General features: G+C 45.1%; 1 protein-coding gene across 1 annotated transcript; it reads left to right on the forward strand.

Annotated features, from left to right (window-relative positions):
• The first annotated feature begins 10253 nt into the window (after positions 1–10253).
• LOC119462361 (arylamine N-acetyltransferase) lies at positions 10254–11240 on the forward strand. Its single transcript, XM_037723704.1, has one exon. The coding sequence runs from the start codon at positions 10254–10256 to the stop codon at positions 11238–11240; it is 987 nt and encodes a 328-aa protein (XP_037579632.1).
• Positions 11241–15126: the final 3886 nt, after the last annotated feature.

Here is a 15126-nt window from a genome sequence, read left to right on the forward strand (position 1 = left end):
GTACAACAACAAGATTCAACGACAGCGACAGCCGATGAGGAGTTGCAAGAACTCTTGACCTATCTTCGCGTGGAAGTTGAAAGCCGAGAAAGAAGTGGAGTTCATGACTTTAAAGGAAAGAAATGCGCTAAACCACCCGAGGAGAGAAGAAACTTTCACTCCACTTTACCAACAGCAGCTGTCCTGCAATCTTCCTCCAAAGTTAAAGACAAGGACTGTCTCTTCTGTGGGTCTTCAAAGCACTCAACTCCAATTTGTGACAGCGTCATGAACCATGAAGAAAAGTTGAAGAAATTGGCTACAGAGAACCGATGTTATCGATGCACCGTGAGAGGACATCTTGCCAAAAACTGTTATCGAAAAATCAAGTGTGGAACATGCGGAGGAAGACACGTCTCCTCAATGTGCGATCCCAAGTGGAAACCTAAGAAGACGGAACAAGAAAGACCCGTAACCGCGAACAGTCTTCATACCAGCTCTCGTTCGTTCGTGGATGCTGAGGTTTTATTGCAGACATTTCGGGCATGGATCATCGGACAAAAGCAGAGGGCCTACATTCGTGGAATTGTAGACAGCGGAAGCCAGCGCACGTTCATTCGTGAAGACGTATCCAAGACACTTGTCTTGAAAGAACTGGGATCGGTGAATTTACACCTAAATACTTTTGGACAGACAAGCTCGGTTACCGTCCAACATCGCCTTGTCGAACTAAAACTTCGCAGTCAGTATGACAATCGGGAATACCTGTTGCAGGCCATTGAAGTACCATTCGTCTGCAAGGATGTTGTTCAAGTACCACTCGAGCATGACTTTGTTACAACCATTGAAAGCGACGGACACCTCATTGCAGATAAGCTGTTGTTACCAGGCATGGCTGCTGTTCCTGGTATTAGCCTTTTAATTGGTGCTGACCAGCTATGGCAATTCATGTCCGGCAAAATGAAACGATACCATGGCCAGGCAGACTTGGTGGCGCTGGGTTCTGCATTTGGCTGGATGTTACAAGGACCACTTTCGTTCAATACCTCTTTGGAAGCAGCACTCAACGCATGCGTATTGCGAGTAAGTGCATCTACTGACTATCGACGATCTACTTCGAAAGTTCTGGGAGTTAGAGAGCATCGGGATTACGCCAGTCGACAACACTCCAAATAAGGAACCTAATATGGTGCTAGAAAAATTCGATCACGATATCGCCTTCGTCAACGGTCGCTACCAAGTAGCCCTTCCGTGGAAAGAAAGCTGTGGACAACTAGACGATAATCGATTGCAAGCACGGAAGCGACTGATGTGTCTCGTAAAGAAAATGAAGAACAATCCAGAGTTTGCCGTAGAATATGATACCACCATCAGGAACTATACGAAGATGGGTCACGCCGAGAGAGTACCTAGCCGTGATGCGGCATGTAGTAGACCTCTAAGGTCTACTACATGCCGCATCACGCTGTTGTGCGAAGCGAGTCTACAACTACTCGAGTACGAGTAGTTTTTGACGCATCCTCTCACGATCCTGATTCATCGTCCCTCAATGACCATCTCGAGAAAGGACCAAAGCTACTAGCCGACTTGATTGCTCTTCTCATACGTTTTCGTATGAACCGTATTGCTATGACGGCTGACATAGAGAAAGCCTTTCTACAGATTAGCGTAAAAATGGAAGACAGAGATGCATTGAGATTCCTATGGTTCAAGGATATACCCTCTAAGAGAAAACCAGATCCTGAAATAGAGGAATGGCGCAAGACAAGGGTGCCTTTTGGAACTGTAGCAAGCCCATTCCTACTCAACGCCACACTCCAACACCACCTGAAGGGAGTAAAGGATCAAACAGAAGAAACGGCCAAGTTACTTGCTGCTTCTTTCTACGTTGATGACCTTCTTATAGGAGCAGATAGTGAGGATTCAGCTCAAAAGGTATACAGAGACGCAAATTATATAATGGAAGACGCTGGAATGCGACTAAGAAAATGGTCGTCGAATTCTAAACTGCTGAGAGATCTTATTACCACGGGTGAAGGAGATAGCGCACCCTCGGGAGCTGTCAAGATATTGGGACTCTTGTGGGATCCTATGACAGACAAGATGACAGTAGCCGCAAAATCCGCGTTATGCTTCTTGGGAAAAGATCAAAAGCCGTGTAAGAGATATGTTCTGCAAGCAGTGTCAAGGATATTTGATCCACTTGGAATGGTTGCACCCTTCAGCATTCAAGCCAAGATATTGTTTCAGGAGTTGTGGCAGAGACAGGTAGATTGGGACGCAGATTTGCCTTCGGACCTTGCCTTACAGTGGCAAAATTGGTGTTCAAATCTGCAGCACCTTACTTCTACGAATATCCCACGTTGGGTCAAGACTGGGCTCGAAAGTCACTCCATGCAGCTTCATATATTTTGTGATGCAAGTCAGAGGGCATATGGCACTTGTGCATATTTGAAATTTATTGACCATGGGAATTGTGCTCATAGCCACCTCATAATGGCGAAGTCACGAGTGGCGCCTATGCAGAAAGTGACTTTGCCAAGACTGGAGCTTCTTGGCGCTTTGCTCGGAGCAAGACTAGCGAAATTTCTGAAGACTGCCCTTGAGAAGTGCACACTAGAAACATTCTTTTGGACGGATTCCAAGGTCACACTGCATTGGATAAAAGGGTCTCCGAAGAAATGGAAGCCATTCGTAGAGAATAGGGTGGCTGAAATTCAAGGCTGTTCCGACAAGAGCCAATGGCGACATTGTCCTGACTGATAATCCTGCGGATTACCTTACACGTGGAGTTCAGCTGCAGTTTCTCAAGACAAACGCAGTGTGGTGGAAAGGACCACCATGGTTGACAGAAATGGAAGATGCATGGCCCATGCACACCCTGGAGGCAGATTTACAGAGTAATGATATAGACTTAACTGAAGCAAAAGTCGTCGTGCAAGTTTTACATGTGAGAACGTTGTTGCCTATTTTGGACCTTGAACGCTACTCAAGCCTCACAAGAGTGTTACGAATAACAGCGTGGGTATTTCGTTTCATTAAAAGCTGCAAAAACAAATGCATCGGGGGCCAACCACTGCTCACAGCCGAAGACATTAGCGGTGCTGAAAATTACTGGATCAAGGTGGCTCAAGAGGATATTTATGCAACAGAAATCAATCAGGTTGAAAATGAACTACAACTGAGTCGCAATTCAGACCTGAGAATGCTTCACCCTTTTCTCGACATGGCAGGAAGGTTGCGTGTAAGTGGACGACTGCAATTCTCACAGGAAGCGGAAGAATTTAAACATCCTATTTTGTTACCTCCGCTTCACCAACTGACAAAACTTGTCATAAGAGACTGCCATAAGCGTATACTCCACGGTGGTCTGCTAGATACCCTTGCCGAGCTTAGAGAGAAATTTTGGGTACCCCGCGGAAGACAAACTGTAAAGAAAGTCATCAGAGGATGCAACGTTTGCATCAAAACATGCTTAAAGCCCAGCAGCGCACCTGTTGCACCATTACCAAGTGAACGAGTACGCCGATCTGATCCTTTTCAAGCGGTTGGAATCGATTTTGCTGGACCTCTATATATCAAAGACAGTACGTCGAAGGTCTACATAGTGTTATTTACTTGTGCCGTTACAAGAGCAGTACACCTTGAATTAACCACCGGACTGTCAGCAGAAAGTTTCCTGCTCACGTTTCGGCGATATTTATCGCGTCGTGGATTGCCTGACGTAATATACAACGACAACGCGCAGGCTTTCAAGAAAGCGTCAAAGGAAATCGCCTCCTTGGCAAGAGTATTGTTCAGTGGAGAGCTACAAGACTATTGCTCTCAAAGAAGAATAGAATGGAAGTTCATCGCAGAAAGAGCTGCATGGTGGGGCGGCTTCTGGGAGAGATTGATAAGAACTGTGAAAACCAGCCTCCGGAAGATCCTTGGCAAGGCAAAGCTTACGCCAGAAGAATTAACGACGGTATTGTATGAGGTAGAGGCAGTAGTAAACTCCAGGCCCCTCACTTACTTGTCAATGTCACCAGCAGAAGTGGAAATACTTACTCCGGCTCATTTCTTAACCGGTAAACGACTAACAAGCCTTCCTTACCATAACGAAGATGTCGATACTTCAGGGCCAAGATCTACGGTCACAAGAAAGTGGCTTCATCGCAAGCAGTTACTGGAGCACTTTTGGAGTAGATGGAGGAGAGAATATCTTCTTAGCCTGCGCTCAGCGCACTATGCCAATGTTCAAGCTTCGAACAATCTGAAAGCTGGTAATCTTGTGCTTATTTACGAAGAAAATGCCCCACGACAACTATGGAAGACGGGACGCATCCAAGAAGTACATCGAGGACGTGATGAAAATATCAGAACCTGTTCGTTGAAGCTTCCAAACGGCTCTGTAATACGCCGACCCGTCCAACTTCTGTACCCAATTGAACTTTCTTCGCTCTAACAGACTCAAACTGCGCGCCTTTCTGGGGTGCGGAGGATATTGAATATTTACCCTTCTTCGAAGAGCTAGAGAAAAAGAAGAAGCCAACTGCAAGGCACGCGGGAGCACGGACGCACGGAGAAGACGACAAAGTGGAAGAAAGAGACAGCGTCCGCCATGGACAACATTCGATTCAATTACTGTACATAATGTAAATACAGTTGTGTTTCATCATAGGCCGTGACCATTTATTCTATAGCGGTTACGGTCACCAAAGGCGGCGCCAGCGGCGGACATCATCGCGAACCGAAACGGCTATTGGAATGAGCCAACAACAGCTTACGCTGTAAAAATATCGCCGAGAGCTAGTGTGGCTATACAAGCCCAGGCGCAACCAAATTAGGAAGGCCAACTATGCTTCAACAAATACACTCCCTCACGAGAACGGGAATTGTACTCTCTGGTGCAGTATTCGTCCACTACTTCCCTAATGACACCTACAATTAACTCATGGCCCTCAGTCCCCAGTGGCTGTGGAGCACCTGACCAAGGTGGTGGTCAGACCTGCGACGTGGCAGTGGGAGCAAAGAATGTCTGGGTCTGGACAGGCTGCCACTGGAAACTGAACATGGAAACATTCGACATGCGCACCCTATCGAGTGAGGCTAGCTTAGCAGGGCTATTTGAGGATTGGCTATGGATTGGCTATTGCAAGGTATTGGCCACGTATTTAGGCTAGCCTAAGCACCGTGGAGCAGAGGTAGAGCACCCGGTCATGTCCTCTGCTACAGAGGTCTTGCAGATAAGAGAGAATTCGGGGTAGGATTTCTAGTCCATAAGGACATAGCGAGCAACATTGATGAGCTCAACAGCATTAATGAGAGGGTCGTAGTCATCGTCATAAAGCTGAATAGGAGGTACAGAATGAAGGTAGTGCAAGCCTACGCCCAAACCTCCAGTCTCGATGATGAACAAATGGAACAGTTTATTCAAGATGTGGAAGTATCAGTCATAAAGGTGTAAACTCAATATACGGTAGCGATGGACGACTTCAATGCGAAAGTGGGGGAAAAGCAAGCTGGTGAGCAAGCAATTGGCAACTACGGCATCGATTATGGAAACACTAGAGGAGATATGTTGGTAGAATTCACGGAAAGGAATAGGCTCCGAATAATGCATACTGTCTTTAGAAAGGGCAGCAACAGGATGTGCACCTGGAAAAGCCCTAATGGAGAAACAAGGAATGAAATAGATTTCATACTCTCTGTCGTTCCCAGCATAGTGCAGGATATAGAAGTGTCAGATAGGGTAACGTGCAGTGACCATTACCCGCCGTGGTTGCTCAGTGGCTATGGTGTTGGGCTGCTGAGCACGAGGTCGCGGGATCGAATCCCGGCCACGGCGGCCGCATTTCGATGGGGGCGAAATGCGAAAACACCCGTGTACTTAGATTTAGGTGCACGTTAAAGAACCCCAGGTGGTCCAAATTTCCGGAGTCCCCCACTACGGCGTGCCTCATAATCAAACCGTGGTTTTGGCACGTAAAACCCCATAATTTAGTTTTAGTTTTTAGCAGTGACCATAGGCTAGTGAGGTCCAGGATTTCTCTTAAATTGAAGAGAGAAATTATATAATTAGTCAAGAAGAAACAGGCCAACCTAGACGCAGTACGGGTAAAAGCAGACCAATTCAGGCTGGTGCTCGCAAACAATTATGCAGCTTTAGAACAGGAAGATGACGACAACATAGAGGTAATGAACGAAACCGTAACTAGGCTGATCTCAGAAGCAGCAATTTAAGTGGGACGTAAGGCACCAAGGCAACCAGTAGGTAAGCTCTGCTAAGTAACAAAGAACTTAAGAAATAAAAGAAAAACATGAAAGTGTCAAACTCGAGAGATCAGATAGAATTCGCTGAACTGTCAAAACTCATCAACAAGAAGAAAGCAAGGGATATTAGAAATTATAACGTGGGAAAGATTGTGGAAGCCTAAAATACGGACGCAGCATGAAATCAGTGAGAAGAAAACATGGTAAAGGACAAGACAACATATATGCACTCAAAGTTAAGCCGGGTAATATAATCAGCAATTTCGATGACATAGTAAAAACAGCAGAAAAGTTCTATAATTACTTGTACAGTGCTCAGAGCAGCCAAGACACTTTCATTCGAAGTAGTGACGAACAGGGGACAGAGGCTACTTCTATAACTAGCGATGAAGTTTAAAGGGCCTTGCAAGACAAACTGGCAGCGTCATGTCTTGCCGTGAACGACATGACCAAGGGAAAAGCGGCTGGAGAAGATGGAATAACAGTCGATTTATTCAAAGATGGAGCAGAAATCATGCTTGAAAAGCTTGCGGCCCTTTATACACAATGCCTCACGACAGCAAGTGTACTAGAGAGCTGTACCAACGTCAACATTATACTAATCCATAAGAAGGGAGACGTTAAAGAATTGAAAAATTATAGACCCATAGCTTGCTTTCAGTATTGTACGAGATATTCACTTAGATGATTTTCGATAGAATCAGGACAACACTTTAATTCAGCCAACCAAGAGAACAGGCTGGCTTCAGGAAGGGGTATTCTGCGATGGATTATATCCATGTCATCCATCAGGTAATCAAGAAATCTGCGGCGTAAAATCAACCTTTCTATATGGCTTTCATGGATTATGAAAAGCCATTTGATTCAGTAGAGATATCAGCAGTCATAGAGGCATTGTGTAATCAAGGAGTGCAGGCAGGAGGCATACGTGAATATCTTGGCAAATATCTACAAGGATTCCACAGCTACCTTGGTTCTCCACAAGAAAAGTAGAAAGTTATCTGTGAAGAAAGGGGTCAAGCAAGGAGAGACCTCTTCAATGTCATTAAGTGCATGTTGAGAAGAAGTATTCAAGCTCTTTGACCGGGAAGACTTAGGACTGAGGATCAACGGCGAATATCTCAGCAACCTTCGCTTTGCAGATGGCATTGTTCTATTCAGCAACAATAAGGACGAATTACAGCAAATGATGGAGGACCTTAATCGTGAAAGTGTAAGAATTGGGTTGAAGATGAATATGCAGAAGACAAAGATACTGTTCAATAGCCTGGCCAGAAAACAAGAATTCAGGATCGCCAGTCAGCCTCTAGAGTCTGTAAAAGAGTACGTTTATCTAGGTTAATTACATACAAGGGACCCTGATCACGAGAAAGAAATTCACAGAAGAATAAAATTGAGTTGGAGTGCATACGGCAGGCATTGTCAAATCCTGACTGGGAGCTTACCACTGTCGTTGAAAAGAAAAGTGTACAATTATTGCATTCTACCGGTGCTAACATATGGGGTAGAAACTTGGAGGTTAACGCAGAAGCTCGAGAACAAGTTGAGGACCGCACAAAGAGCGACGGAACGAAAAATCTTAGGACTAACGTGAAGAGACAGGAAGACAGTGGTATGGACCAGAGAGCACATGGGGATAGCCGCCATTCTAATTGATAATAAGAGGAAAAAATGGAGCTGGGCACGCCATGTGATGCGTGGGATGGATAACCGGTTGACTATTAGAGTTACAGAATGAATACCAAGAGAAGGGAAGCGCAGTTGAGGACGACCGAAAACTAGGGGGGGGGGGATCAAGGTAGGTGGGGGGAATAAGCTAGTGCAAGACAGGGGTAATTGGAGATTTTAGGAGAGGCCTTCGTCCTACAGTGGACATAAATAGAGGCGGACGATGATGAAACACTACCAAGTCATCCCCAGCATTTTCCGCAATTTATTGATTAATAATCGATTGTCGATTAGCTATTGATTGGCTACCGATGACTTACTAAACTTTAGTATTCCCAACCATGTTTAGCTAGACTTACCCAGGCTAAGCTTTACTCGTTCACTGGGGTATGTCCTATTGCGCTTGGACCCTTTCTGCACAGCGCCAGTATGGGCCCACATTTTTGTCCGCGACGGATGGACTAACAGCCGGCTTAAACAGCTTCGCTGTTAAGTACGATTGAACAGAAATGAACTGGAGCAGTTAGTGACGTTGGGTCACTTGGTGTTGTATGGCTTCTAATGTGCGATAAAGCACGATAAGTGTTGTCTACACTGCATCACACTTCGTAGCCATGCAACAACTCGCACAATGTCGCTTCATGAGGCAGCCCTTGACTTAGTCTTCCGTAGAATCTGGCACTCAGTACCAAGGCCTAAAATACATTTCACTGCAACAGAATATTTTGAAACTGAGTTTAGAGTTGGAACGTGCAATGAAAGCACGTTACTCATTTCTAGAAAAGGGATTGGCGGGAAACTTAACACAGTAGACGCAAATATGATGCGACGATTTGCTAGACACCTTTGTATGTAGAAATACTGACAAATATTCCGCTATCGATGGGCTTCACTGTTCCCCTGTGAATTTCCCTGTCGTAATTAATAATGTGATCATATCACCAACTGCTCTTTGGAGGCAACAGTTCTTCAAGCTCACCCGCCGGGGTGGCATAGCGGCTACGGTGATGCGCTGCTAGGCACGAGGTTGTGCCTAGCATTTCGGCTGCCGGCTGCCGAAATGCGACTGCCGGCCGCGGCAGCCGCATTTCGGTGCGGGGAAAATACAATAATGTCCATGTCCCATGTATTGAGGGCCCTTTAAAATCCAGAGATGGTCAAAATTAATCCGGAGTCCCCCACTACGGCGTGCCTCAAAATCAAATCTTCGTTTTGGCACGCAAAACCCTAGATTTCAGTTCTAAGCTCAATGAGAAATGCGCATGGTGGCACGCAGAAATGGAACCAAACTTATAAAGTTAAGGTAATACATTCACAACCTATTGCATTGCCTTCTAAATGATAATATAATGGAAGTAAGAGCGGCATATTCACATTATTGTTCATTGTTTAAACGGCCTAAAATGTGCTGCCAATTTTCTACAAGTTTGAAACACTTTTCAGTCCCTTCATATTTGCATCAATCTGGATATACGAGTATATACTGTTGAATTGCCAATGAGTGTGAATAATAACTGCTTCGGAATTCCACTTCTTATATTCAATAGTAAAACACAAGTCGTATTTCGCTATTGAGTATAAGAGGTGCTATTACGTAGCAATTATTATTCACATTTACGGAACAAGTACTAACTGTGTTCATGTTTAAGATTATTCTTAATACAATGAGCGATTTGACGTGTATGTCCTGCGGATATTTTGAGAACGCACTCAATAAAAATTTCTGGCATATTCTTTTTTTTTCGTTTGCTCTTTGTCAGTTGGGGCCCGCTATTGCGTGGGAGAAATAAAAAGGAACTTCGCAGCCATGCAGAACCATTAGGCATGCATAGCTTACTCGGTAATCGCGAGAATGGCCACTGTGTCATCCTCGCGAATAAAGTTGGAACAGCGCTTATTCGAGCTAGATTCAAGCTAGTGATTCCCAAGCGCACCACTTACGTCGTCATTTTTTCTTTGCTTGCTTTTTGTGGGTGATGGCTTGCGCTGTGATCAAACATTCGTAACGTCACCCTGTCTCTCCGAACGCAAAAAACTTATTCGCAATGATAATCACGAAAAAAATTCAGTAAAATTCAAAAGCAATAAATATGTCTGCCTGCCATATTTCCGCTGTGGACCATCGCGTCTAGCGCAGGTGCTTCGTGCTCACGGGTTGCTTTATGGCTGCAGCTTCACCGTTCGATGACGCGCAGGGCGTCCTTCAGCAATGCCACAGCTGATACTGCCAGCAGGCCAGCTGTACTCTATCCGCCGGTCTGACCTGCTCGGTGCCATCATCACTGTGCCTCACTTACATTACGGCTAAAGCCACGCGACACAGTAAACGCAAAACTCGACTGTGAACGGCAATGGCGACGCAGGTTTCGTGCGGGGGTTCTGCGGTTGACAGCAGGGACCATGGGCATACGCCTGACGCCGAAGCGAGCAAAAACACTCCAAAAGAATCGCTGGACTACGGTGACTTCACTCTGGCAGCCCTGACTTCCTCTCAAACCCAGCACTACTTAGATTTTCTGCGCCTACGAACTCCGTCGAAAGCAGATCTGCCGAGCCTGGACGTCCTCATTGCAGCCAATCTCGAGCGGATACCGTTCCAGAGCATCGACACAGTCTTCGGCCAGTTCGGTTCTCTGGAAGCCAGTGAAGTTTTTTCTAAGGTCGTGAAGGAAGGTCGTGGGGGCAACTGCTTCGAATTGAACTCTCTCTTCGCGAGACTGTTGCTATCGCTGGGCTACAAAGTTCAGGTTCGCTGCGCCAGGATTCGCTGGGCGGTTCCAGAGGATTCTCCGCCGACGCCGGTGGATCACATGGTGCTCTGCGTCAGTGTAGGCGTCGGAGAAGGGTCTGGTCAAGAAAGGCTGTTCTTGGTCGACGTAGGCTTCGGGGGACCTAGTCCACGGCGCGCCTTGCCACTCGAAGGTGACGCGAAGCCTTATCGCCTTCGCACGCTCGATGATGATTGGGCCAAGCCAATCGAAGTGTCGATCCTAACCACAGCTGGGCAAAGCTCCTTGTGGCTTCCGCTGTATCACGTCTTCGCTTACTCGCACGAGTGGCCAGATTTTATGGATAAATCGTGGTACTTTGCCACGTATCCAGGCGTCGTCTTCCGCGATGTTTTATCAGTCAGTCGTTACGAAGGGGACTGCTGGCTGACGCTCCGTAATCGTCACTTCACTCGCCGACGCTGTACATCCAGTGGGATGGGAGTGGTGACTGAACATCGTCTCATCACGAGCACACGGGATCTACTGTCTGTGATCGATGGTGAATTCAAACTGAAGGTCGACCCAGACCTGGACGAAAAAGTACGCGTGCACTTGCAGCTTCCTTAAAATATTTTGGTTGGCGAGATGACTTCTGCTCGCGGAACTTTCGGACGTTATTTTTGTCTTGGTCGTTGTTTTTATGTCACCCTAATAAATAGGCAACATGAAACTATGAATTTTTTTTCGGTGATCGAAAAAGCAGACCTTTAGGTGTTGTGCAATCTCTGTGGTAAAAGAATTGTGTATTTGTCTATTTACAATGTTAAATTTGTATTGAATATTCCTAATAAAATAAAGCGATGCCTCTATGAGTTTGCACTGACTATTGAATCAGAGAGCCGAAAGCGACTTTCAGATGTTCATTAAAGTGCCTATTATAGCACACTCTTTAGGCACCACAATGACTCGATGGTAGGAAAACTGTGGTAGCAGAACCGTTAGGGAGCCGTGTATAGAGTACTCAGAACAGTACAAGAGTAGGAAGGAGTTTCACAATGAAATGATTTCTGAACCACCAGTTGTATATTATGTGTGCATCGCCTCATGCGAGTACGGGCCGCGCTGTAGCAAGCACCGGTCCAAGACGGAAATATTTTTAGGAAACCTATGCGGTCAAGGTGTAGAGCTAGGCTTCCAATTCATTATATGTAACTTTGCCAGTGATATTTTCGTTGTCGGCCACGCAAATACGCACTTCCTGCCTTAAACACGTCCTCAAAGAGGCGCTTTTCTAATAATTTTCCTGGCCAAATATTGACATCCATGCTTTTTAACAACCGAATGAACCTTTCAACGTTGAAATAATCCTGTCACACTGTAACAGCATTTTAACTTAAGACGTTACAATGGGAAAAAAAAGATTATTTTACCTGCGCCACAGTGGACACATACGGACATAGTGCTCTTGTTCCTCTTGTCTGCTGGGCGGTGCGGTTAATATCACGTTTTACCAAGACGTGGGGACTGTAGACGATATAGTGTCTTCTTATCAAGTGCAAAAAAAAAAACATCGACTAACTCTTCGACAATGTATCAGCTGTTGCAACGGCGGCCAAAATAAGTCCAAGCTTTCAAAGAGATATGAAGAGACTTTATTGAGCAGACAGTTGAAGAGGAGAGGGTGGCCGGTGCAAAATGCCTTCGTCGTGTTGCTTCTCTCCGATGATAAAGAGAAAAGGCAGATACAAGTAAAGGTAAAGGAAAATTGTACGTTACAGCACAAACACCTTTGTAAACAACATCCAATATGCGATATGCTTACTGCACAACAGTAAATGCCAAATTATTACGTCTACACAGAACTAGCTCTCACAAGCAAACTTCTTCAATCATGCCATGCGTAACAGAACCGGGAATCGTAGCCTGCTTCACATAGAAACTCCGGAAGCGACTTTATGGGTCGCCGGCAGATGTTCCGCAGATATTTTCCAAACAGCTAGGCGGGGGAATTCAGGCCGTTGACATAAAATGTTTCCACTCACCCGCATATTGAGATCATGCGGTAAGTATGTCGGAGAAGTGTGGCAGACGTGGTAGTCAGTGTTTCGTTCAAGCAGTACCTTGCGAATATATCGGCGAGTTTAGGTAAAATAGAAGACACGTGATCAATAGAGCATAATGTTTCGTGATATACCCGCAGCCACAGTTCGAACCAGTGCCAATGCTATAGAGGCGCTCTTGCTGATGGGCGGGGTAATAGACGCTTCGTTTCGCAGAAGTTTTGGTGCAATTTAGATACCAAGGTACTGAGGTTATAGCGAGTAAAATTCGTGGTGCTCACCTTGTCCCAGGTGTGTGCCATTTTTGCCACGGCGTAAGCCTGTTCGTTTGCGTTTATTCCACAGTTATTGGAATACACTGGAACGTGAGGATATGTCCATACTGACAAGCATCATAAAGCACAGTAATGAGTTAAGTAGGGATGTGCGAATGGTGAATTTTGAGATCGAATTGAATACGAATCGAATAGTGTCATAACGGAATTCGAATATCGAATACTTTTCGAATAGTGTTTGTAAACTTTAGAGCCGTTAATACAATTCATATAAAACAATGTTCACATCCCAGTATTAGTAAAGTTAGCAACTTTCTGCCAATACATAGTACGTTACAAAACGTTGCTTATTAAAAGCACAAATGAAGCATTAAAAGCAAACAGGTCGTTTCTGGGCATACAAAGGACTCTTCAGAGTGCGAGTGATCGCTGTACAGCCAGTAATGTATGGCTGCTTAAGTGACGCAGCCTACTCTACTGCGCAACTTCTCATCTTTTATGTCTATAATTTGACCGCGGGGGTGGAAATTTACCGTACATTTGCGCCAATTTTATGTTCATTTGGCCGCAGTTGATGTTTTCAAATATTCGAAACGTTCTCTGCACACATTTATCATTATTTTCTGGTCATCTTACGGGTCCGAACTGTTCAAGACGTCAGACGACTCGAAAAGGTACCTTCGTTATTGGAGACGGACGGGTGCTACGCCACCCGCCGCCTCACAAGGTGCTAGAAAGACCCAAGCTGGCACCCACGAGTCCTCCGCAATTATCTCTCGGAAGATGATCTACTTTATCTACAATCAATTAGGTCTACAATGATCTACTTTATCCAAAATTTAGCTTCCTTGAGCATGTAGTTGCCGGGCTGTTTACAACAGAAGATTGCAATATTTGGCAATTTGGAAAAGCAAATTATCCAAAAAGTATAAATTCAAAATTATTTTGCTACGTCTAGGAACTAGATAAATATGTCCTAAAGCTACAGAGCAAGCCGGAATGCAGTAAGTGCGGTAGTTTCTTCTAAAAATGGTCACAACTGAGACACAGTTCGCAAAAACCATGTATCTCATGCTTGTTCTTGAACATTTATTTCTAAATCACACCAATCAATTTCTTTACATTATATATAGTTGGAATCTACAAGAATTCAGCTTTTTATGGTTCATACGACAACTTGCTATCCTAAGTAGAAGAGCCGCCACGGTTGCTCCGAAAGTACTGAAAACGGGGGGCTCGTGCCGCCGGAGTGGGACCGCCACCTTAGCTGTTAAAACTTGGCAAGAACACAGATACTGCGAGCGCGATGTTTCTTTTCCCATTTCCCCTCAACGTCCTCCGTCCCAATGTCGCGAGTCCGTGCCGGTGGCGGTGTCCCGCCTGGAGTGATACCATGACAGCTCGTCGCAGCCCCCCGCTGTCGTCGCGGTATTTACGCTACGCAGCACATTTTCTGGTAGGTTTTGCTCCAGCCGAAACATTCCTCGGGCTCCTGAGCAAATAAGTGATCCAGAGCGCGTGCTCAGCTGCCGTGAGATGGTGCTGTTAGCAGAGTGCTCAGGCGGTTGTGGAAAAGGAAGACCGTGCGAGATTGCAACGCGTGCATTACCTCTTTTTTTCACGTCTTGCCGAAAATTTTCACAGGTTATTTCCCAGGCAAATTTTCAGCCCTGCCTCATGCTATCCGTCTCTGGAATGTTTTTACAGATTAAATCGCCTCCCAATCCGACCACTCTGTCCTTTCTTGTCTATATATTTTCCTCTATCGAATATCTATCGAATATTTAGTACTAGATTAATGTTACGTTTGTTAAATAATTTTCGTTACCAAATTATGTGTTGGTTCACACACATTCACAGTCCGTGAACATGCAGATCATCGTAGGTGGCAGAGTTGAATTGATACTTGCATTGTTTTGCGTTTTATTTTACAGTGAAGCTGTTTATGACTAAGGTTACGTGGATATTTAACTCCGTAAGCAATAACTAATGCGCCGAATTTGATGAAAATTGCTTCATTTTAAGCAAAACCTTCTACGTCTCATCACTTGGATATGCATTTTCAGTAAATTAGTAACCAATAGGTGCCATTTTTATGGTCAGTAGGCTCTCTGGTAGATAATACAGTCAACTCTTACTTGAGTGAACTTCAAGGGACCCAAGGAAATAGTTCAGTTT

Source organism: Dermacentor silvarum, chromosome 8 (genome assembly GCF_013339745.2).
Source record: "Dermacentor silvarum isolate Dsil-2018 chromosome 8, BIME_Dsil_1.4, whole genome shotgun sequence".
Classification (NCBI taxonomy): Eukaryota; Metazoa; Arthropoda; class Arachnida; order Ixodida; family Ixodidae; genus Dermacentor; species Dermacentor silvarum.

Bases quoted from the DNA above. Each gene is read 5' to 3' on its own strand.
- LOC119462361 (XM_037723704.1), top strand. From the start codon at position 10,254: ATGGCGACGCAGGTTTCGTGCGGGGGTTCTGCGGTTGACAGCAGGGAC.